At 36.6% G+C, this 26,186-nt stretch overlaps 1 protein-coding gene across 1 annotated transcript in view; it reads right to left on the bottom strand.

Annotated features, from left to right (window-relative positions):
• ZSWIM6 (zinc finger SWIM-type containing 6) overlaps window positions 1-26,186 on the bottom strand; it is a 102,922-nt gene that overhangs the window by 53,573 nt on the left and 23,163 nt on the right. The window contains exons 2-4 of the mRNA XM_014055595.2: window positions 8,973-9,329; window positions 2,592-2,740; window positions 73-223 (exon numbers count right to left, since the gene is read on the bottom strand). Of these exons, the coding sequence (XP_013911070.2) occupies window positions 73-223; window positions 2,592-2,740; window positions 8,973-9,329 (657 nt within the window). The remainder of the gene's footprint in view (window positions 1-72; window positions 224-2,591; window positions 2,741-8,972; window positions 9,330-26,186) is intronic.

Below are 26,186 nucleotides of genomic sequence, written 5' to 3'. Positions count from 1 at the left end.
GATACTCAAAACACTTAATATTTCCTTCATTTCAGATTTGTTAAAAGATTTGGCAAAATTATTTGGATTTACCTAGTTCATCCCACAGCTGCCTGTATTTGTCTGTCATTGCAGTTCCTTGTTGCCTCCAAAGTGACAGCCGTGGGTCAGCCATGAACTGTTCTGTTATCAGTGTCAGCATACGAGCACCGTTTGAGTCTCTCATCTTTAACATCTCTCGCACCTACAATATAAAACATGTAGTTTAGTGTTTATATAACAGAATAACAGAGTTGGAAGGGACCTTGGAGGTCTTCTAGTCCAACCCCGCTTGGGCAGGAAACCCTATACCACTTCACACAAATGGTTATCCAGTAACTTCTTAAAAACTTCCAGTGTTGGGAGCATTCACAACTTCTGGAGACAAATGAAGAATTGCCAGGGGCAAGGGAGAGGTCAGTGGAAACATGGGATTACATCTGAACAATCAATAGTGCCAATTCATACCAACAATAAGTATTGCAAGTACACAATGTTTTAAAAAGTAAGTATTTATACAATGAAGAGCAGATTTTTTTATTATGAAGTAGCCCAATATTGAGAAAATGCTATCTTGTCTTATCTTGTCTGATATCAAAAATGTAGAGACTGGAAGCGGGGAAATTATTAATTTAAATTTAAAAATATTAAAAACTTTAATAAAAACATTAAAAAGAAAATAATAAATGCATTCAAACTGATGTTCCTCTAGCTTAGAGCTGTTGTCCTTGGCATTTAAGGAGAAGAAGAAGTAAATATTAACATGATGATAGACAAAAGCAGGAGTGGGATAAATGAGTGTACACTCTGAGTGCCACATCACCATATACAAAATTAATTCACTGGACAGGAGGAGTTGATAGTATTTAATTCTAAAAAGAAGCTACACCACTAAACATCTCTAATAAAGGGAACAAAGAAGACATAGTTTTAACATGCCAATTTTTTCTCTTGTCAATTAGGGAGCATGGATATATTAGCAAATTCCTATGTAGTTCAGTATAAATACAAAAGCATAATAAACTAACTTGAAAATCCCACAATTTTGGAGAAAATAAAGGTTTTCATGGTAATTCAAATGTACCATATTGCAAAAACCATTCTTTACAGAACACAGTGGTACACTTTGCACACCTTCAGCATGAGAGGAGTGTATTCTATAGTCCAAGGTTCTTATGAAAACTTTGGAAATAAAATTCACACGCACTCTTAATAAAGATGCTTAAAATATTTACTTTTCCCCTCCCAAATTACTATAGACACCAAAGATTTTACTGATCATTCAAAGAACAAATTTAAGGAGAAATGCAAGGTAGAAGAACCACCAGCATTGTAAAAAGTCAGAGAGGCACAAACTTATAATTGTTCCATTGACTGGCTATAGTACTTCAATTATAAAGCACAGTTATTATCTTATCAATACAATACAATTATTAGAAAACTTAGCAGGTTGATTGTTTCATGTTTGTCTGATGCTAAAGGTGCCCTATTTTACTTCCAAGGCACACACTGATTCAGAGATACCAAAGACAGAATAAGTTGTTATTCTGATATTTAAGAGCCATGGTGGTGCAATGGTTAGAATGCAGTATTGCAGGCTAACTCTGCCCACAGCCAGGAATTCAATCCTGACCGGCTCAAGATTGACTCAGACTTTCATCCTTCCGAGGTTGGTAAAATGAGGATCCAGATTGTTGGGGCAATATGCTGACTCTGTAAACCTCTTAGAGAAGGCTGTAAAGCACTGTGAAGTGGTATATAAGTCTAAGTGCTATTCTTATCACTATTTTCCAACTTTGCATTAAACTGGCTTTAGCTTTAAATTCATACATTTCAACATTTCACTTTGAACCATACCAATCATACCAGTACTACCCTTGACTAAAAACATTCTAATCTTCTACCACAAGTTTCAGTTTGTTCTATGCTTCTAACTCCCTATGCAGTTTGTGTATAATTCTGATAATGAAACATGCAAAACAGATCAACCAAAAGGTGTCAATTTACTACAGAGTCCATCCTACTGCTCAAGAAACAACAGAAGTATTTGCAAAGTTCCTTACTTCATGTTCTATCATTCCTTACATTAAGTAACCATTGTCCCATGGCAGTACAGATTTCCCAATTTTCTTTTAAACAATTGTAAGATGTATCATATGACATTAAGTTATAAAAAGATACCAGTCACTTTGCTTTGTATTTCCTTTTGTATACTCCTTTTATACTGTGTGTGCTTGGGTGGGGTGGGGTGGAGCATACTATTATCAATGCATGTCAAAGCAATGACATTTAAAAATTCAACAGATTTGTTTGGTTGGGTTTTGGCCATGTTGATTTGTATTTTTCCCAAAGAAACCGTTTACTAATGACAGTAAAGAAGTAATCTTCTTCTGTACCTTAAAATCTTCAAATAGCGGAGAATTCTGAAAAATGTAGCCCAAGAAATCCAGATGGTACCAGCCCAAGAAATGTAGTGGGAACATTACTAAGAGGCTAAACATCGTGAAGTCAACAAAAGAACTAAAGGTAAAAAAGCATACTGTCAAAATGAAAAAATATCCCTTCTAACATACCTTTGCAAAAAGCAGATTGAGCTGTTTCCCTGATCCATGGTATCCACCCTGGGAAAGAAAGAGTTTAACTTGTTCCTGAACTTGCTCTTCATCCAAATGCCAGCAATTTTCATCATCTATACTCGCTCCTGCTGTAGGATCAGGGGCACCTACACAGAAGAAACAAAGGCTATATGATGACTTAAATCTTTTTACCAATACATGAGGATCCAGTTGTTCCCACCTAAAATGACAGTTATTGATGACTGATTACACCTATTATGTATGCACTGATATTAAGCCTGATATGATGGTAAAATTCTGTGCATATTTAGCACTCTAAAGGAACCTATGTGTGCACAGCTTTAGATTATTATGTCAGTGGCTAAGAGAAAACTGGAGCAATAGCCCTCTATGACATATAGGTATCGTTACTCACTGGCAAAATGTGTGCTTTGCACACAAATTCCATGCTCAGTCTTCAGCTTCTGAAATTTAAAGGCTCCTAAGTCTGATAAATCCCAAGTCTGCCCCTACTCTGTGGAACATCCTGGCCCCAGTGATCTGGCAGTCCCTTTCTGGAAGTTCATCAAGACCTGATATTTACCCAGCACTGCAACAGTGCCGTGGGAGCATATGGATAGTTGTTGAAGCATCCTAGAAGATGATTGGGGCACCAGGATTTGGGTGGAAGGGTTTAATTTTTTTTTTAGTTTTATGGTTTTATAGTTTGCAGTTTTATTATTGTTGTGAGCTGCCTACATGTTGCCCCACAAATCTTTAAATATATAAATGAATAAATAATCTGACCGTATACAATAACTTCTATCTTTCTATCTTATGTCCTCTCTATGTAGTGTGGATGGCTAGTAAATCAGAAACACTGTTCAAGGTAGTCAAGTCACTTTTTGGGAGGAATAAGATAACTACTTGCATAGCAGTTTACCGATAAAACCAGATTCCCCCAAGCCTTGGCTCTTCATGTGTAGGGTCTAAAGCAGCGGTTCTCAACCTGTGGGTCGCGACTCCTTTGGGAGTTGAATGACCCTTTCACAGGGGTCACCTAAGACCATTGGAAAACACATTTTTTTAAAAAACTACAGAAAATATAAAATAATTTTACAATGGGGGTCACCACAATATAAGGAACTGTATTAAAGGGTCGCAGTATTAGGAAGGTTGAGACCCACTGTGATGATTAAGGCAATGTCATTAATTATCTGGGGTCTCTTGCAGCCTAAAGATTCCAATAAGGGAGGCAAGTACTTTCTATCCAGGCCCCTTCTTTGAGGCAGAAGAGGTATGACTTCTTGTATTAGGAAACTAGTCAATGCCATGTAGGGGAGGGCATCCCCTCCCCAATTTGAAGGAGACTGTAATATGCCTTCTCTTCAAAAGGCATTTTCTGGATCTAGCTACACTAAATAACTATCATGCAGTCTTCAATTTCTATTTTTGGAGAAGGCTGTTGAAAAGATGGTGAGGGTCAATTGCGGCACCATTAAGAAAGCAGATTTTTCTGGAGCCTTTTCAGCCTGGGATCAGGTCCAGACATGGAACCAAAATAGTACTGGTTATTCGGGTCAAGGCGCTATGTCAGGATGGGGAGGAGGTAATATATCCTTCCTACCATATGAGACTTCTCAACAGCAAGCATTCCTTCTGGAAATATTATGAGGGCTACAGGCACTATATGGCACTGGTCCTTCATTATCAGGCAATTCCAGTCAGGGGATAGGGAGGAGGAGGAGGAGGGGAGGTTGGCTTAATAGGGCTTGATCTTTTCCATCTTTCTCTTGAACTGTTCGAAGAGGTCACTTTATAGTTTGGAGTAAGGTGGCATTTAATTGGGTAAGTTGGAGACAATTGGAAATCTCAAATATCTGAACACTATTGGGCTTTGGATGGGACAAAACAGGCTAAAATTGAACACTGCTTTGGTAAGATCATACTTGGTCACCTTGTTACAAAAAAGATGTTGAGACTCTAGAAAGAGTGCAGAGAAGAGCAACAAAATTGATTAGCGGGATGGAGCTAAAACATGATAAACAGTTGCAGGGTAACTGGGTATGTCTAGTCACAAGAGTAACTCACACCCTTATCACTTTCAAGATTCTTGCAATATATTAAATATACATATTGTATTCATACCTTTGAAGACCACTGAGAAACTGCATCTGATAATACAATGCAGCAGGATATTTTTGTCAATAATCATCTAATAAAATGCACAGGTTTCTAATATGTTTCAAATGCATTTTACAGTACTGCATATGTGAAGGGTTCCTATGTAGTTTCCTTTTCTAGCTACTTTTTCTAACCAGAATTGAGCCACCGAGTACATAGCTCTCAAGAAAAACTACTTGTGGTTCATCAGTATTAGAGAATAACAAAGTGGCCCTGTCTGTGGCTATTATTCTTGGTACTTTACTGTTATTATGTTGTTCTTTATTATTTACCATAGGTCTTTTGTTTTGCTGTTTTTATATTTGCTTTTAATCAGGGGTGTTTTAGTTTGGGAGATTCTTCAGAATTACCATTTAAAATCAATGGAAAAATTAAAATGTTAAATAAGCAGGCTAAAATGTTTTTTTTAAATCTGGTAAAAATTAAAGTAGGCAAATATAGGAAACAGCACTTTCTATCATTTATTTTGCCTGTTGTGTGAATGCCTTCCTAAAAATGGCATTACTCTTTAAAAAACAGGAAGGGGCAACACTTGATTATCTGAGAACAGTACTTCTCCTATTTTTCCCACAATAACAACTTCTGATGAAAAAGAGTTGCTGGCTCAGAAAATTCCAGAAAAAAATAAGGTGTATCAAAAGTGTATGCATGCTTTTATTACAGCAAGTATCAAACTGATGAACCTTTCATAATTTTTCTTCTAAAAGAATGAGTTTTCTATTATTTTAAATAATAATTTCAAATGATTTGAATTATAACATATATTTTGAAAATGAAATAATTAAAGCCAAGAGACTGTGACAGAATACTTTTGCTAGATGACATCAAACATCTAGTCAACATATCTGCAGTTGACAACCAGGGCAGCCAGGCTCCAGGAAATCTTTTAATGGCTGAAGAGTTGGTAATAATACTGAAAAGTCATCTTCATACTTCCCTGACTTGCTCTGTTTCTCCAAGTTATCCCTCTTAACCACAAGGAACAAATGTTTCCTAAAAGCTTAAACAGTGAACACATACTCTAAACCTCCAACTTAAGACAACTAATAATATTTGATATATAATGGAAAACATTAGTTATCCCTCACATGCTTACTAGCTAGCTTTCTAGTTCTGAGATGCTGCAATGTCACAGTTTGTCAAGAATGTTGTGAGATTCTTTCCATCAAGATTTGCTTATATCTACCCATCAAGGGCATAGTAGAGGAGGAGGCAGACTTCAAAGTTGATTGAATATTATCGTTTCAAGCCAAAACTCTTGATTTTAAGAAAAGTGACCATGACCAAATGCAAAATCAAATTAAAATAAAACCTGCTCTGAGTTAGGGAATAAGATCCTACGGTGCCTGAAGCCAACAGGAAGAGAAGCTCAAGAAACTCGCAGGTCCATATTAGAGGTATTAAAGTTAAAAAATAATAAAAAAATTATAATGAAAGCAAAAGTGACAGCAAAAGAAGCCAATGTAGCTTCATGCGTAAAAACATATATATACACACACCTCTCTTTGAAGGTTAGATACACAAGCAACTGAAAGGCAGAAAGCAAGAAAGGACACAGTACATATAGTATAGGAAATGGATATAAGTAAGAATAGATCACAAAGAAAGAGTATAGACAGGTAGAGCAGAACAGCAGAGGTGTGTCAGGAAAGTTGAATTCATAATGAGCTGAGCTCAGGAAAGGCTGCTGAGGGGAAAGAAAAGCCTTTATACATGCCTTTATGTAAGGCAAATGAAAAGAATCAGTTTACTAGCAGTCAAATAAACATTGTAAAATATTAGTAACAAAGAAACACTATTTTGGTTCAGATCTCCCTAACACAAGACTACGTTAGTGCTGCCAAGAAATTTTGGGCAGAACTAAAGCTTGAAACTGGGAGAAACCTAGTCAGGGATTTACTCTGAGTGAATTTAAATTTCCATGACCAAATTAATTCCATCGTGGCTTACTGAAAAAACTAGTTATCATCTGCCCAATTCCTTATGTATTATCTCTGAGAAATCCTGGAGAAGAGATGAAGTGCCTGATGACTGGATATTATCCATTATTTTCCAAAAGAAAAAGACCTAGCAAATTGGAAAAATTAATTTGATTGTACCTAGGAAATTTCTAAAGCGGACTACAAAGAAATGAATCCATAAACATCTTCAGAAAAACCAGGAGTCAGCATGGACTTCTCAAAAACAAATCTTTTATTGTTCTAGTAATAGTAGAATCAGGTAAAGGAGGGGGGGGCAGGTGGGCTTCCCTTTCTTGCATGTTTTTAATTTAAGGCCAAAGAGATACCATCTGGGATGCTGGGGTTTGGATTCAATACTTTAAATGGCAACTTTCAATTTTATAATTCCGTGAAAGTAAATAATTCATTTTTGGGTGCCATATTAAATTAGTCCCAGTTACATTACATAAAATTGGAATCTGCTCTTTACTCAAATCTTTACTTAGAATGTATGCATTCTAAGGACATTTAATCTATGATCTAACCTGTAGGCATTTCCAAAGATCGATATTAGCATGGCTCATGTCAGTTCTAATCACAAACTACCAACTTCCTATTTATAACCAAATATTCATATTGGCAAAGAAACCTTGTCCTCTCCTGAAAAAAATGCTAGAAATTACAGGGATGAGTGGGGGGAGGAGGAAGAGGTATTAGCCAAATTTGAAATTATCACATATACTTTTTCATGTTGTACATCTGAAAAATTAAATGGATGCTCAAACCTTGAAAGACCAAGACTAAAGCTTGACTGAAGTATCTATTTACTTCACATCCATTGAAATTTTCAGGCCAAATGAACTGCATCCTAGGCTACCAAAGGGACTTGCTCATGGTCTGTCCAAATCTTTATACATTGTCTTTGAACTCCTGGAAAAGTGGTGAAGTCGCTGATTATTGAAGGACAGCAACATGGTAGGATTGGGCAAAGCATTCAAAGCAGCATCTTCATCACATGGCTTTTAAAGCGCACACCCTCAGGCTTGCAGTTACTCCATGCAGCAAGCAATTTATATACACTAATTCAGCAGAAATTTGGACATCACTATATTGTCTAACTTAGCTTGCACAATACATGAATCATCTTGGGACACATCTACTAGTATAATGTAGAGTCAAATGTTAATTCTTCCCATTTGTAGATGTTGGAGATCAAGCAACAATTGTTTGTTTGTTTGCTTGCTTGCTTAAATTTCTTGTTCATTTTAACAATAAATGGTTAAAACAATAAGTAGCAAAAATACATCCTGACATATTGTTCAGATGTTTCAACAAAGCTGCTTGTCCAAATTCCCATGGAAGGAATGATTACACCACATAACATATTTCACCTTTCTTGGGGGGGGGGGGAAGGAAAGGATATTCCTCTCCTACTTTCAATTATGCATTCTTGATTATATATAGCCTAATCCTCATATCACCTTTCTAAATGCTTTCAGGGTTAGGGTTTCCTGTCAATCAAGTAGTTTTCTGTCATATAACATTTCAATTAGAAATATGTTGATCATCTACAAGTGGGAGAGTTACTCAGCTGGACACTGAATTAACCCCCCCCCAAATGAAACTCGTGTTTCTTTAAGCAATAACCATCTAAGTAAGTAGAAAATAATTCTGTTGTTCTTCTGACAAGTTATTAATGGTAGATATTACCTTTTCTTAACAGTCTCTATGGGTCCCCTTGTTAGATTTGAGATAAAATAAATCATTGATATCTTTTCTCAATGTGGCTGTTGTTCTCCGTGGAAACATGTCATTAGACCCTTATACAACTTGTTCCTGACAGCTTTATCCAACCTGCACATGCACATAAAAATTCTGATAATGCAAGTCTAAGCCTATAACCTACTGTATATCTGAAGGCCTCATCAGACCATCTCATTTCATACCTCTCTTTTATTTGACATCACAAGCATGATATTTAGAGGGACAGCACTGCTCAATGTGATTCATGCACTACAATACATGAATGGCACTACAGTCTTTTCTGCAAGAACAGGCAGTCTTTCCCAGTTTTCAGTTAGCTTTCTGCACACTGCCTAATTAAACTAACAGGCTAAAAGTGTCATTTGTTCTAAACATATTTGGAGAGAGAACATGAAAGGAAGTCCAAAAAGCTTACGGAAATACAGTATTAATAGGATTAAACTGAAGTACTTTCCTGGGAGAAAGAAAAGGATTCTGGAGCAAGCACTGGAGAAAAAAAAAACTAACTCACCATGAACTTGATTGATCTCTGAATTCTGAGAAAGGATTTCATCTGCAAGTTTTTGAGCCGTTGGCAAAACTTCAGTATGGTGCACTGTAATCAAATACTGTACAAATTTTTGCAGTTGGTCTCTGTTCATTTGAAAAAGAGTCTCTGAAATGGGAAGATGCAGTTTGACCTGATCTGGCTTGCGGATCCGGTATAAAGAAAGGGCCACAACATGGGCACAGTAAAATATGTCTTTGTTTCCACAGCTACAGGTCACTGAGGTAATCTTGCAACGATCAAAGCTGATAGCCACATTGCAAACAGTTTCTGGCTCGGATTGCATGGCAGGTTCAGTCACGGTACCGCTCAGGTGGAAACCTGTTCATCAGAAGAAAATAGTCATTTTTAAAAATCAGCAAAATGTGTGTTTGCTATTTTAAGCAAGCAAAGTTTGATAAGCCGAATGCACTTAAATAGAATTCACCATCTTAGACAGCAACTGTGGTCTTTAGCAGCAGCCACTAAAGTCACTTAAAAAACACTTATATATACCGGTAAATAGTTCTACATGAACAAAGTGGTAACTGTGGTAGATGATGACTACAGAAAAAAACAGGAAACAGGCATTCATACACCAAAATACTGAATTTGCATTACTTTAGAACCTGCACAATAACAACTTCCAGCACTACTTATTACAAATGGTAGCTGGAAGCTTCCATCAATGGAATCTGACAACATTTTAGTGCCTCTATTTATTTTTAAACCCAATGCTGTGCTCACACATGAAAAATGTCAAAACAATAGGGATGGAAATTATTCAGGAAACTGCTTTTCTTCTCAGCTCTTAGTGTACTATCATAAAGACTGCATTAAGGCTACACTCTGGAGGAAGCTATATGGATTCCCAAATCCCAGTGAGTGTATTCATTTGATGCACACAGATCTAGAATAAATAAAACAGACTTCTATATACAACTTTTTAAAGTTATATTGCTGTGTGACATCCTAATATTTCTACTCTATGGATCTTTTACTCGTTTCTATCACATATTCTCTTTTCATGGGCTTTTAGATCCCCTTCTTCTGTTAATCTTGCTACTCTTTCTCAAACTAAAAGTTTGACCACCCAGCGGAGACATCACAACAGCTGTTGTGGAACAGCTTCAAGAACAAGCACTTTTGAATGTTTCTAGTTAGGAAATAAACTAGTCTCATGCAGAGAATAAGTTTGTTGGAATAGTATTGTTTTAGCCCATTGTTCTCTGATGGACATCCAATTCTTACATAAGCAGTCCAAATAACTGTCACTAAGCAATGTAGTTGTAAAGACCAACATCACACGACCATGCTGACTTAAACAATGGTAATTCCAGTTGCCCTGTGTAGCTGTTAGGCACAACATCCCATGATTACCATTTGAAACTTCCTGCTGGCTTTCCCATTGACTGTGCTTGCTGGTAGCCAACAGTGAAGGTTGCAAATGATGATAATGTGACTACAGGGTACTGTGATTCTTGTAATTGCAAGCCATTCGCCAAGAGCCTGATTCACGATCACATTCCTTCTCTTTGGGACAAGGGTGGCATATAAATCCAATAAACAAACAAACAAACATGATCGCAGAGATGCTGCTCCAGCTGCAACTGCAAGGAATGGTTATAAGCCTTCTTGTTCACCATAATCATAATTGAAAGTGGCCGCTGAATGAGAACTACCTGTAGAATGCTTTTATGTGTTACTGTTCGTGTGGGGAGCATTCAAATATGTTGGTCCACCTCTTTCTCAGTATGACATATAAATACTTATGACATATAAAATACCCATGATGACCAGACATTAAGAAAAATACAGCTGATAAGTTTTTTTTTAAAAAAATCATGAAGATCAACAAGGATCATTAGTGAGCAGTTTATAAGCATAAAATATTTTGCATCATTTTTTCCTGTATATTTAATAATTTCTAAAGGATTTCTTTGTAATTTTGTTTGAGACCACAGCTTTACATTAAAATGCATTTCTAATATATCCAGTTATAGTGGCAAGTAAAACTGTTGTATCAGAGATTAGACTGCAAATTAATCGGCACAAGTAATTTTGGGAGTGCTTTGTTGCAAATGTATATTAGTATTAGTTAAGAGAAATTAAAATGGAAAAAAATGGTAAATAAAAAATAAAATAAAATAATAAAACAAAACAAAACAAAACAAATAAAATACTTTAGCTTGATAATGACACATGGACTCATTTTCGGAATGAACACAATTCTATAAAATCAGTAAGAATCAACCCATTCCCCCAACAGGCTTCAACAAAAAAATATTTCTCAAATATAGTACCATACTTAATAAAAGCAAAACTATCTTCTGCATGTAAACGCATATGATTCTTTAATAAATACCTTTTGACAATGAACTAATTTTTTTCCAATTATCAGTACATGTAATTATTTCTTTTAAAAACACAATTTTGATATCAGAATTCACAGGCTTAGATTTTTTTAAAATATATCTCTGGAAAAAAAATTACTCATGTGATAGATACTGATGGAAAGAATTCTATGTATGACCAGTTTCTCTCAGTGAATGTAAAGACTACAATTCATAGGCACACATACACAAAGAAACACACAATTCCATCTCTTTCAGCTCCTCATCAACTTTTATGCTTGATTAGATTTGGGGCAGAGCAAGGATGAGTGAGAAGGCAAGAAAAATCAGTAAAGATTACTTGCATCTTTTACAATAGGGAGATTCATGGCATCTGCACTAGTCTCAATGTTTGAGGTGATTTAACAAAATACAATTAGTATTTTTCACTTCCACCATAGTGACATTTCACTGCTGAATACAGTGGTTTCCCGCCAGCTCCAATAATTACCCTAATGAAAAGAAATGCTGAGGACCATAAGAAAAACCAAATTTGTCATAGATAATGCAGGTAATCTTTTAGTTCTGACCATTACTCTTTTTTTACTTTGGAATAATGTATTATTTATTGTAATCTCCTCTAACAATTATTACATTTCCAATCAAGACAGCAGGAAGGTTTTGCCAAAACCCACAGCAGGAAATGGCACAAGAAAGAAAAGCTACAAAGTATGCACTATCCTACCTCAACTTCAAGATCCAGACTGACCCAGATGACCAGGAAATTCTGGGAGATGAAGTCTTAAAATTGCTGGGGTTGAGAAACGATCATAGGGTATTCCCTCCTATGCCTGAGACTGATCCGGAAAAAAATTGCTTCCAAAGTATATGTTTTGCCACAAATCTTACTACCTCATTTGAACAGGTATGTATTTTGAAAAAAAAACAAGGCAAAATGGAGTAGGTAATGTTTTTGGACTAGATCTTTTTTTTAAAAGTATACCATGGATACGCTCACCAAATGGCTACCATGAGAGACTTGCCTACTCATAAAATGACTGTGTGATAGGCACTACCAGTCATAAAATACTAATTTGCTATAAAGTACATTAGCATTCGCCACCCTCACACAGCAAAGAGAATTAAGGTGGATGGAGTCTCTATATCCAGGAGGGCTCTATAATATATTTTAAAGGTAATTAAGAATCATATTATGCTTTATCTGCTATGTTTTGGCCTCATGAACCAAAGTAATCCCAGTTAACTCTTTCAAACTATAGTTCTGAAAGTTTCCTTTTAAAAGTGGCCTTTAATTAATAGTTGTAAAAAAAGAGAGAGACAGATTTCCCCTTCAAGGGTTTTCCAATAAGATCACAATTATTCCCTTAACGCATATCCTGTTCAAGCTGTGATCTGTTTTAGCAAGATACTAACAGTCTTCTGTAGAGAGCAAATTTGAACAATTTATACTACCTTACCCCTCAAGCAATATCAGGGGCAAAACCAGAGATAAATGATCAGCCACCTCAATAAATGAATCATATACAAAACAGACATATCAAAGGCACTCATGTATTTCCTCCCCTTAAATTCACATTCAAAGTGTATCCCTTTTACATTTTCCTGTATCTGGAATAATCAAGGTCTATTTTCCTTTTTTTAGTATTTTTAGATTACATATGCTATTTTGTTAAAAAAATATTATTCTCAAATAGTACCTTATCTAGACAATAGAGATAAGGAATTTCACATGTGGGAGCATTTGATGTTTTTTTTTACTTCCAGTAGAGTCTTGCTGTAAAATTAAATATTTGCTAACTCCATGAAAATTAGGCTACAGTATGTCAGCATGGTACCCACTGCTTTTCATTGTTACCTGCATCATGTAAATTAAGGAAGCAATTAGGCATATAATACAGGATTTATTTGTATCCCACCTTTTCTCGGTAGTCTACAGGGAGTAATCTATTAATTTTATTTCTACAACAATCTTGAAAGTGGATTAGGACTAGCAAAAGTAACCTATCCAAAATCATGCAATGAATTCCATGGTCTCATAAGAATTTGAATTTGGCTCTTTAGGGACCTCATGCAAACACTTTAATCCCTACCTTATACTTGTTGTGTGGGTCAGAGTGGCAGAGGACAAATGTAAGCATGAAAGGTATGTGCCAAACTTGTTGTCTCTGGCAATGCCTCTCACCAACAGCCATTTTGTGATTATCAGAAGTTTTATTAACATGCTACTGAAATGAGCTCATGTGCCTCAAAACCTTATGGAACCCAACAACCCCAAAGCAGACTGTTGGATTTAAGTTACTACAGACCCTTATCCTCTTTTCCTGTTTATTGAGTAGTCAAAGCCTGTCTTTACCGATAAGAATTGTGGAAGCCATCAAGAGCCTCAAACATTTCCTTTGTTTGTTTAGTTCCATCCAGGGTCACCATTTGGTTACATAGTTTAAACACATGTCTGTAAAACTACATTACTCTTTAGAAATGGGGAGGGGGTGTTTTCAGGGAAATGTTTATTTGAAACTACAAATATGTCACTTGTTTTCTCCTCATGATAAATAAGTCAGCCTCTCCCAATCGAGGCTGAAGAAGGGGAGATAAAACATCTAATACTCAGTTATTTTCTCTCAGTAGATAACACTGCTTGAAAAGTAGAGGGTTTTGCAGAGGGGGGTTGACAAATGGACATTGACTAATTATGAAAGTGACACTAGACAGTAACTTTGTAACCTAGTCACTGAATGAGATGACTGAAAAGTGTAAATTCCACCAGAGATTCCTTCCTTGCAAGAAGAGATGGTTAAAAACTGCCTGCCGGTATGTTTTATTGCAACATGAACAAATGTCTGCTTGTCCTTTGCAGTAATTTGAATTTAATACAGTGTAACAGATGAGCAATCTGCTTTATAAACTAGTTCCAACCTTCCTGCCCCCCACCCCTCAAACATCCTTGGATATGCTTCCATTAAGAGCATATCTCAGCACATCCTGCTGGCTCTGGTAGCCAAAATGCCCCCCACTTTTCATCTCTCTCCAGTCTCTTGTGGACCATACAGCATAAATTAACTATTCATTATGTGCGAGGAAGTCACAGATAAAGGTGCACCCTGCTGCGAAAGACTTCTATTTTACATGTCAATTTTAGAATGAAAGCATCTGCTACCTTACTAACATGTATATTTAAAGCCATCACATAATACACTGTTCATTGCTTGTTTATTCAGATATTATGAACATCTAAGTGGCATTACTCAAAATGATCTCCTCTGTGTCTTCCCTTTCCCATTACTCCTTGCAATCTGCTCCCCATACCGCAAAATGGCTTGCTTATCAGTATTGTTTCAAGATGGTGTTCAGCATATATGAGCACTTTAGATCAAAATTAAATTTTCTGCCTTGCAATTTGAATATGGTCTCAAATAATAAGAAAGTAACACTCAAAACAAAAACAGCATCGCAAACAGAGCCTAAAAATATTACTCATATCTAATTCAAAAATGTACTATACAAACACATTCCTTTTCCAATGCCAAAAACCTGGAAAACTACTAAGTTCATTTGATGTGTGTGTGTGTGTGTGTGTGTGTGTGTACATACACATACATACGTACATACGTACACACACACACACACACATATAAATGAATGACACTGACTAAAAACCAACGTTTTCACCTGGAATTGGTTTGGTTTTCCTTCCCTTTCCTTCCTTTCTTTTTCTTGAGAGAGAGCACAAATAAGTTAAATTGTATTAGGCAGGAATTAAGGGGGAGGAGGAGCCAGATATCATCAATTACAACTGGCTGAACTAACCACAAAAAGCTACCAAAAAAAAAACCATTTTAAAGCTTTCTAAATGAAATTTCTAAAACTCAAGCCATTATAACTTTCTCAGCTTTACTAGCAATCCCTTTCTATATTATGAAATGGAGACATCTTGTGCTACAATTAACCATATTAAAGCATCCCACAAACCCTAAGATAATTATTTATGTTTGTATAGAGGTAAAACATTTAGCTGCACAATGTCTTCATGGACAAGTAGCTGAAATCTCTTGCACTGTAAGAATTAATAGGCAAAAGCTGCATAATCAGACATTAACAAAGCACAACCTGATGTCTTCTAGATGTTTCAAAGTGCAATTGCCAACATCACTGAGCAAGTCATTAGAAAAGAGTAAGATCCAAAATAATCAGGATATACGAGGCTGAAGATGAGTGTGATATTGCTTTGGTTAAAAAAAAAGCCCTCAAAAGAAGGACATTTTCACGAAATGAAGTAAATGGATAGCAAATATAATTCTATTTTCTCCCCCATCCAGCTTCATGGAATATCACTGATGCCTAGAACTGTTCCCTGGATATGAAATGAACTCAGATACACAAACCATACAGTATTTTAAAAATTGTGACTAGAAAAAGGAAGAGAGAGATGAGTCTCTCATGCAGACAATGGACTATGGTTTGCTTCCTTCCACCAAAAAACAAATCAGAAAAAATCATTTCAACATCAAGAAAGAAGTACATTCCCATCAATTCTCTGTTTCAGTTACTCCGAATACTGTTGGTGGAGGCAAATGGTAAGATGATTGTATAACATACATAATTACATATGTTTGACTTGTGTGTGTGTCTTTTTACTCCTGGAGACTGCCTGGACTAGTTCCTGCAGTTTTCTTGGCAAGGTTTTTCAAAGTGGTTTGTCATTGTCTTCTTCCTAGGACTGAGAGAATGACTAGCCCAAGGTCAACCAGTTGGCTTGTGCCCAAGGCAGGAGTAGAATTTACACTCTCCTAATTACTAGTCCCATGCTTTAACCACTAAACCAAACTGGTTCTCATGTCTGCCTTAATGTCTGGTTAATATACCAGACTAGGTCTACATTTTCCTTCATCAGCCTATAGATTCATTTAAAAATTCACACATAAGTTTTTTGGGTATTGTTGCAACAGTTAATAATTGCACCTTTCACACTGGAAAAATTAAGCACAAATTTACCACTGCTTACTTATTTTATTTATTGTTTACATTTTTGAACTGCCCACCCCCCTCAGACTTCATGCTGGCCAACTACCAACACCTCATGTGTCCTTCAAAATACAATATTCATGCATCTTCATTAAGCCAAACGGATTTAAAACAAAATGTTTATTTAATGTTTATCTAATTTATAGCTTCACAAATATTTCTTCATACACACACATATTTATATACATGCACACAAACATAGCCTAAAGTAATTATCTTGATTATAATCAAATCACTCCTGTTTGCCTTCCAATAAATACAATATGACAGCAGTTAGATTCACTGATCAAAAAGTATCAACTATAAATTCAATAAGCATTATTTCCATTCTGCACAATAGGGTATTTCTTGCTACAGCCCATTACAATAATAATTCAAATATACGTCCTTTAAACATGTTATTTGGTGGTGTGCAAATATTTTATTATTAAGCTCTATCACATGGCTTGTTCTTGAAGCAATTCCTAGCTTTTAAGAATTTTGTTAGGACGGCATGTTATAAACTTCTTCCAGAGCTATTTCTGACATGACACAGGAAAACTGTTGCCTACCTACGTACTCCCTCTTCTAATATTTCTCCACAACAATTCTGTGAAGTAAATAGGAATAAGAGACACTAACCCACCACATAATTATCCAAAATGACTGTACAATGGCTTTTACAAGGAAAAGAAGGGTGCAATTGACTATTCCCTCTCACCCTCCCAGTCAAGCCTATGTTACCTTTTGGGAGGATTTCTCTGACAAAACCTAGCAATAGAATAGAATAGAATTCTTTATTGGCTAAGTATGATTGACACACAAGGAATTTGACTTTGGTGCATATGCTCTCAATGTACATAAAGAAAAATAAAATATATTCATCATTTATTTACCCCAAAAATCTTTTGGAAAAAGTGCACTACAAATGTCATCTTGTTCAGGCATGGATCAATGCATTGTTATCTCCAGGATTTCTAAGTTGGACCCTCTGGTTCAATTTGCCCAGCAGGTCTGGAGTCATCACTGTCTAAGCAATGATGCACAGATGACCAGCTTCTTTTCCTAAACTCCAAGCACAGCATACACCAAAGTTTCCTTTAAACTTGTTGAAAAATAGGGGGCAGGGGATGGCATCCTTGCCTTAAAATTCTCTCACAGAAGCAGACTGTTGTTTAAGAACAAACAGCAGCTTGTTTCTATCGCTCCTTTGTTTGACAAGTTTGAGCTGGCTAGAAAGGTCATTTATGCCTCAAAGCATCAAATTAACATTTGGAGGACATGAATTTAAAAATGGGTATTTGGTTCTGCTTTCTGAATTGCTAATGCATTTTCTTTACAAAGGGGAAAAAAACTTATCCACAACCTAAAAGGAAAGCAAGTACTCTTTCCTCAAGCTAAGTAAGCATTGATTTTATGTCTATGTCAGCACATGCTGAGTATCTCTTAATTAAACTTCATTTTGAAAATAAGATTTAAGCCAGTAGGCTAGAATCATATAAAACTCATTGAACGTGATGGAGAGGAAATTACTGTTTAATTACACAGGAGGAGTCTTATGGAGTTTCACAGAAATATTAATAAAATGTTCTCTGGCCTTTTCTTTTAATAATGGTAACAGTTTTACTATGTGCAATCTATATACAATCAACATATCCTTAGGCAATTAAAATATGGAATATCAAGCCAGCCTGTTCCTACGTTGAGAAAGGGAATGGACAATGGCCTAATCAGCATTTTTCACATTTGGCAAGTTTAACATGTGTGGACTTCAACTCCCAGAATTCCCTAGCCACATTGGTCAAGGCCCATGGAGTTGGATAAGATCCTAGAAGCAAGAATTACACAGATTTATGGAAGATATCTTTAAAATTAGTCCAGAATTAATTAATACAGAATCTTAAAAACTATAACAGAAATTTCCCACCTTTTTCATAGTGAATTACTAAATGGAGTTTTTGAAAAATTTGAAATGCTTCTTCCCAGGTTTTCTGTCAGCCAGGCTACACTGCTATTCATCAGATTAGCTGCCAACTAATTAACTGCCAACACTGCTTGATTCTGCATATCTGCCTTCATTTCTTTCCTATCTTCCTCACAATCTTTCATGTTTGGGTTTCACACGTTGTACATACTCAAACGTTAAACATGTCTGAACATGTAGTTTATTTGATACAATATACTGAAATGATAGCTTATCACAAAAGTGCATATTCTTGCCTTACAAATCACAGCACCTGCTTTCCAGCTTTGGGATAAGCTGAATGAAACAAACCCCATTATGGCATACCATACCATGGGAATCCACCTGCAGAGAAAAGCCCTGAGTTTACTATAAAGTTAAATGTAAAGATTCCCCTTCGCACATACATGCTAGTTGTTCTTGAATCTAGGGGCCGGTACTCATCTCCATTTCAAAGCCAAAAAGCCAGCGCTGTCCTAAGACGTCTCCGTGGTCATGTGGCCGGCCTGACTAAACCCCGAAGGTGCACAGAACGCTGTTACCTTCCCACCAACGGTGGTTCCTATTTTTCTACTTGCACTTTTACATGCTTTCGAACTGCTAGGTTGGTAGAAGCTGGGACAAGTAACGGGAGCTCACTCCATTACACGGCTCTAGGGATTCAAACCGCCGAACTGCCAACCTTCTTAGTCACTGAGCCACTGTGTCCCACTTACTCAGCTTACTATAGCTGAGGATTAAAATCCACAAAGAAATACATTACCACACAGGAAGCAGAGTAACTGAGCAAATGGATCCCATAGGGCAACCTAATGCATCATGTATGCCCACCAATCTTGGTTTCCATAAATTTGGCATCAAATAAAGTCTTACAAAGATGTCTACAAATGGTATTTGCTCGAACAATACTATTCCAGCTCTTTTCTAGTTGTGATACATTTGGCAAACTTAAAAAAAAGTACTTTATAATATATAATCTTGCCCAAAGGCAAGAGAGCTCTTTTTTCTCAAACATGATTGAAATGGCTGCTGCCAAATTTCTTCAATCATATGCTGGTCTCTTTACCTTCATTATCAAGTACTCTAGTCCAGTAATCTTTAAATTCTAGTCAAAATTTATACTCATACTACAATGGAATCAGTTAATTTTTAACCCTTGCTTAAAAATCCCTCAGTCTCAGGCTGTGACTAAACCCAGTTGTAGCCCCTCCTGCCGAAACTACAGGAAAACATGGGATATCTCATCTATTCTCTTTCCCACATTCTTAAGCAATCTTTATTTTGAAACAGGGATGAATGTAGCATACTGAATTGTAGAAATAGTTACAGCTAAGAAAATCCTTGATGTTACTCTCCATTACTTAGCTGTCAAAATAGCTTTAAGGTCTATAGCTTATTGATTTCAGTTATTTCAAACTCATCACTATTCAATCAATCCTTGTATAACTCACCGGATGGTATTTGTAACATGCTGTACTGTATATGTTATATACTACTATATTTTTTGGAGTATAAGATGCACCAAGATTTTGAAAAGGCAAATCAAAAACGAAGTATTTGCACTCTGCAAGTGCTCTTGGGGTGGGGGGTGGGCCCCAAAACAAGCAAAAAGACAGCCCATTTTTTGCAAAAATGGGCCCATTTCTGTCAAAAAAGGGGGCATGCATAGCTTTTAGGAGGCTTATAGGGTGCTCCTGGGGGCTGGGGGGGGCAAAAATGAGGGAAAAACTGCCCATTTTTCGCTCATTTCTGCCCTCCCCAGCCCCCAAGAGCACTCTGAAAGCCTCCTAAAGGCTATGCACAGCCATTTTGGTGAAGGGGGTGGGGTTTTGGGAGTCAAAATATGCTGTATTCAGTGTATAAGACGCACCCAGAGTTTTAGCCTCTTTTTTCAGGGAAAAGGGTGCATCTTATACTCTGAAAAATACAGTATATAACATACATTTCATAATGCCTATGAAAGAGGAAAAACAAATTGGTATCTTGGATACAGTACTGTATTGCTATACAATGGGTATTGATTTGGAATAAACTGGTTCTCAACTGTATCTCATTAATTCTCAACATTTCTCACTAGCTATTTTAGCATACTCCAACAATACTAACTCAGTTGATCTTGTCTAGCTTTCTGAAATCTTGCATTTTCTAAATCGTTTGAACTGCAATTTCAGTCACCTCTAGCAAGCATCTGTCTGGAAACCATGGGAAAATTAATATAGTTTTGAAAGACATCAGGCTGGTAAAGGCTTATATTGCCTATCTACTGGTGAAAAAGCAGGCTTGGTGTCATGGGAAATGGAATTACTGAGCTACACCTACATTTTTTCTAAGTATTATTAGAACATTTATTTGTTATTCCCATAGCAAGAACTTAGTTGGCTTTCAATTACATATATAGAAAAGAACTTAAAGTGACTATACATAAAGAAGTATTATCCTTATTAGTTGCAATATGAACAGAAATTAACACTATTTCCTGGCTATATACAAACCTATTTCTGCCAGAATTTGCCTCTCATCTTTTTAAGAGCCAAGGTGGCGCAGTGGTTAAATGCAGCACTGCAGGCTACTGCTAGATCAGCAGGTCAGCGGTTCAAATCTCACCGGCTCAGGGTTGACTCAGCCTTCCATCCTTCCGAGGTGGGTAAAATGAGGACCCAGATTGTTGGGGGCAATATGCTGACTCTCTGTAAACCGCTTAGAGAGGCCTGAAAAGGCCTATGAAGCGGTATATAAGTCTACTGCTATTGCTATTGCTAATGAAATTAGCTACAAAACATAATAAAGATTGTAATAATGAATCACATTAAAAACTTGCAGAATAATATTCCAGTTCTTTGACCTGCATTAAAAAACCATTGTTCTTCTATCTCTTCCCTTAAATCACTTACTGTTCTGAAAATATAATCTTACTTAGATATTATAGTATTTAAAATGCAGTAAAAGATGCAGTGGCTCAGTGGTTAACATGCTGAGATTGTCGATCAGAAAGGTCAGCAGTTTGGCAGTTTGAATCCCTAGTGCCGCATAACAGAGTGAGCTCCCGTTACTTGTCCCAGCTTCTGCCAACCTAGCAGTTAGAAAGCATGTATAAATGCAAGTAGAAAATAGGGACCACTTTGGTGTGAAGGTAACAGTGTTCCGTGTTCCTTCGGCATTTAGTCATGCCACCCACATGACCACGGACACGTTTACTTTTTCTTTTTTTTAATATTTTTTATTTCCATTTTCATAACATACACTCACATGTATACTATACATAGCCCGTATCATATAGTATTAAATAATAATTACATCAGTTCCTCTTGTCAACAATGCCCAGAAAAATAAAAACCCATTATAGCTCTTCTGCTCTCCATACACCTCTTTCTTCTACCTCTCTCCAACTTTCTATCTTCCCTCCATCATCCTTTCCTACTCTACTTCCCCTTCCTTTCTACTGCCCTCTCTCTACATTCCACTCCTCCTTATCCACCTCATCTTCCTCCCTTACCCTCTCTCCTATCCCTCTCTTCCCATCTTTCTTCTCCCTTCTGTTTCCCACTCCTCCTCTCATTGGTGTATTTCCGCTTCATGTCAATATGCGTAACATATCCTAGTTTTAAAGAAGAAATAATAATAATAACGGACACGTTTTCTGACAGCGCTGGCTCTTCAGCTTTGAAACGGAGATGAACATTGCCCCTTAGAGATGGAAATGACTGGCACATATATGCAAGGGGAACCTTTACCTTTATTTTCTTCTTATATTGATACATTATTATCATCAGGTAAACTTGCATTGAAGGTAAAAACCTTCGTTCAATTGTGTCTGATTCACAGAGACTATCTGAACAAGTCCCTGCAGTGTTTTTCGCAAAATTTCAGAAGAGGTTTGCCATTGCCTCTTTCCTAGAGCTGAGAGAAAGTGATTTGACCATTACACCAAACTGGCTCTCTACCCTATGTATATTTCTGCCAATCTAGACTCAAGTCTTTAGAATTTCTAATTCTAACATATAATATGAGGTAAATTCTGAGAAAACAGTTTCCACATAGTCACAACTGCTTCCAATAAGTACCTATAGAAATGCAAGAGTTTATAATGTACTGTGTAACCCATCTCTAAATTTTGCTCCTTCGATTACTGGCTTCACAGGTTCAAAACTACAAATTATGCTGAGTAACTGTTTTGTGTTAAATTTCAGGAACACTGATCACCTTACTGGACATGACTTTAATGTGCAAAAAGCACTGGCGTTTTAACAGGAAAACTTCAGCATTACAAAATCTGACTCAAAATGTTCTGCTTCTGTTTCAAAATGCAGCTGTGTTTCCCATTTATGAACATATGAACATTTGTTAAGATTAGTAAACACCACCTACCATCTAGTCTCCACATTTTAATGGGTTTAACAGAGATTATCCGTTGTGAAGAATTCCTGTGCAAAGTTGTATTTAAGCAATGAGCTTTCCAGTGCTTAAACAAAAGACAAGGCACCTGTTTCCTCAACAGTTTGAAAGATCATTGAGTTTGAGTCATTACAACAATAAGACTATGTTTTCGGAAAAGATACATGATACTACAAGACATGACTGCCCTCCATATGTAAACAACTTTAAAAACTGAGGAATGTTTTTAAAAAATTGTGGGGTTTTTTCAAAAAAGGGCATAAATAGCCTTTAGGAGGCTTGTAGAGTGCTCCTGAGGGGTGTGGGGCCCAAAAATGAGCAAAAAGTGGCCTGTTTTTTGTAAAAACAGGTCCATTTTCTGTCAAAAAAAGGGGCATGCATAGCCTTTGGGAAGCTTATGGAGTGTTCCTGGGGGCTGGGGAGCATATTTGAGCAAAAAATGGTCCATTTTCGCTCATTTCTGCCCTCCCCCAGCCCCCAGGAGCCCTCTGGAAGCCTCCTAACAGCTATGCACAGCCATTTTGGTGAAGGAGTGGGGTTTTGGGAGACAAAAAAATGTATTCAGTGTATTAAACGCACCCAGATTTTTAACCTCTTTTTTGAAGGAAAAGGGTGCATCTTATACTCCGAAAAATATGGTATATCCAAGAAAAATCAGCATTTACAGAATAGTCAAAAAGGCTTTGAGAAGCTAAAACTATATCTCATTCAGGGCTTCTAATGCATTTATATAAAGCTTTAAAAAGTTGTCTTATACCATGTCAAAATTTATGATGACTGTTCCAAGGTGGCTTCTAATAAAATTGATAATTTTAATATTCTAAATATTGTGTCAGAAATATTAGTGAAGAAGTTGCCCAATTTTAAGATTTGTACAATGAGTTTTTTTGCAATGACTTTTACTAGGAAAAAAATGATATTTTCTTTCATTGAATTTGATTTTAAAAGTTCCATTAAAATCAACTAGAAGTACATTCCCTAGCATTGTCTCTTTGACAAAATATAGCATTGTGAATTAAACAGATTTAAATACACACTTATAAAATAATGGGGAAAGGTTTTGTACTGATCAAATGAATTCCACTATTACACTTGGAAAGCAGATAGCATTTTATTTCTGAGTGTTTATCATGAATGTTTTTGGACATTCTGCATTCCCACAACAGCTTATACCGCCTGGAGCATGGACGCTTTGAAGCAAGTTTTGTCCCTGGTAATTGCAAATTTCTGTATGTTTTTCATATGCCCCACAATTCTCAACAGATTGTACAAATTACAAATTTTATGATCTGGACTATGTGCTGGGAAAAGCAGATCAAAGCAGGGAACCTGAAAAGATAACCATAAAACACACAGAAATTCCTTGGATGAGGCTTTGTAATAGACACAAGATACATCTATGTCTTAATTTGAATACCATATGGCTAATTCCCAGGAGAAAATGTATAAACCTGAACAACCAGGCCTGCGCTAAGAAAAGTATTACATATGAGGCCTTTATTCAAAGTTGCTTAGCTTCCTAAATGACATTATCAGTACTGATTGTATATGTCTATTATTGATTAAAAACTGTGTAATGCTGGCCTATATACAAATCCCAGATCAAATCTCTCAATTTCTATTGATGCGGACACTTCATTCGAAGCTTTAATTCAGTTTCCTAAACGAACAATAGATCACCCCTCCTTTACAACTATTTCAACCCTGGACCAACCAGAAAAAAAACAGGGGCACATCAAATTCCAGTGGATAAATATTAGTGAGGAATAAATGGAATGAAAAGTAGTATAATAACTTAACCCATTGCTATTCTGCAGACAAATCCTTGCAATTCCATTTCAGAATGCGTAAAGTGCAACTTCTCAGTCTGAGTCATTCTCTCAAATATTATTGAATGGTCACAATGGAAATCCTTCCCAAAAAATTGCAATAAAAAAACCAATACCGCTATGAAAAAAAAATGCTAGATCATACTGATGATGATGTAAAACTACAAAACTAAAACACAGTGGTAAAAAGGTAAAGGTTTATCCTGCCAGTCATGTTCAATTCTAGAGGGTGGTGCTCATCTCCCATTCACAGCCAAAAAGCCAGGGTCTTCCAAAAATGCATTTATGGTCATGTGGTCGGCATGACGATACACCGTAGGTGAATGGAACACTTTTACCATCCTACCAAAGTGATACCTATTTATTTACTTGCATTTACATGCTTTCAAACTATTAGGTCGGCAGAAAATAGGGCAAATAATGGAACTTTACTCCATCATGCAGTCCTTAAGTTTCAGGCTGCCAACCTTCTGGTCAACAAGACCAATATCTTAACCTCTCAGCCACCATGCCCCTATGAAAAATACACACTGATCATGGTGGAAACCAACACAATTAAAACACTTCATTCCTCTCACCTAAAATGAAAGATATTAATTAATCTATGTGAAACATCTTGATATGTGTGTTATATTTTACAGGATGGCAGTCTCACGGCATTCCTTTAAATGTGAAGAGCTTGCTACAAGTCCAACCATAGCTTTTATATCTAACATTTCCAATTCATGTTTTCATTATATGGACATAAAGTTATTTATAAATAATTTAAAAATAAGGCTTTATAAATAAACCTTAATTTTCATCAAGTTCCCCCGTTTCTGAATGGTGGGCAATAGAGCATGAATATAAATCTGGGTCAAGGAAAACAAACTTTGTTTCAATAATGAACCAAATTCTGATTTTGAAGGCTCCAATTTTATACAAGCATCCATTTTACAAACAAGGTTTTTCTAATCCAGTTATAAAACAAGGGGAGCCCAGGCTATGACAGCACACATATATTTTGATTGCAATGGGTGGCATTAATTTTCTAAGATACACATTAAGAGAATGATTTAGAAGCATCTTGGCAACAAAAGGTAGCTAGAAGTAGAGAACGGTATAGTACTTTCTGCTTCACAAACTAATACCAAAAAAACTCAGAAAAAGGTTTGCCTTTTCCCTTTGCCGAACAGTACTTAAAATCTGGCTTTATGGAGTTCATATTCTACAGTAGGAGTAAAAAAAATTCAACCTTCAATGAAGTTTTCTCTAGAAAAGCTACAAAGAAAGTAAAATCTGTTGTTTCAACTGCAGTTCTCCTCCAGCCATGTCCAGCGAGAGTGCATGTTCATACACAAGTGTCTGCTTGTGCGCGCACACAACCAGCCAGCCAGCCTACTTGACGCCTCTCCCCTTTTCACCGTCAGCCTGGCCTGGCCCTCAGCTGAACTGCTGGTGCTGACGTCAGCTGGCGACTCAGGCAGCATTCCTAAACAGTTCAGATAAACCCACTGGTGGAAAGCTTAGAAAGCCCTCAGCTGTAGTGAAGAAAGCAAGCTTTGGCAGTGGGCCAGCCGACTGAGCTCAGCATTTTGTAATGCATTTCCTTTTTGCTTAACAGCTTGCATAATGGCTCAGCCCATGCCACCTTTAACCCTCTCTATACCTGATCTCCCAA

The sequence above is a fragment of the Thamnophis sirtalis genome, unplaced genomic scaffold, assembly GCF_051295495.1.
Source record: "Thamnophis sirtalis isolate CommonGarterSnake01/CBP01778 unplaced genomic scaffold, rThaSir2_p1.2 scaffold_5, whole genome shotgun sequence".
Taxonomy (NCBI): domain Eukaryota; kingdom Metazoa; phylum Chordata; class Lepidosauria; order Squamata; family Natricidae; genus Thamnophis; species Thamnophis sirtalis.
Note: the sequence above shows the minus strand (reverse complement) of the source record. Positions and strands in the feature narration are given on the sequence as shown.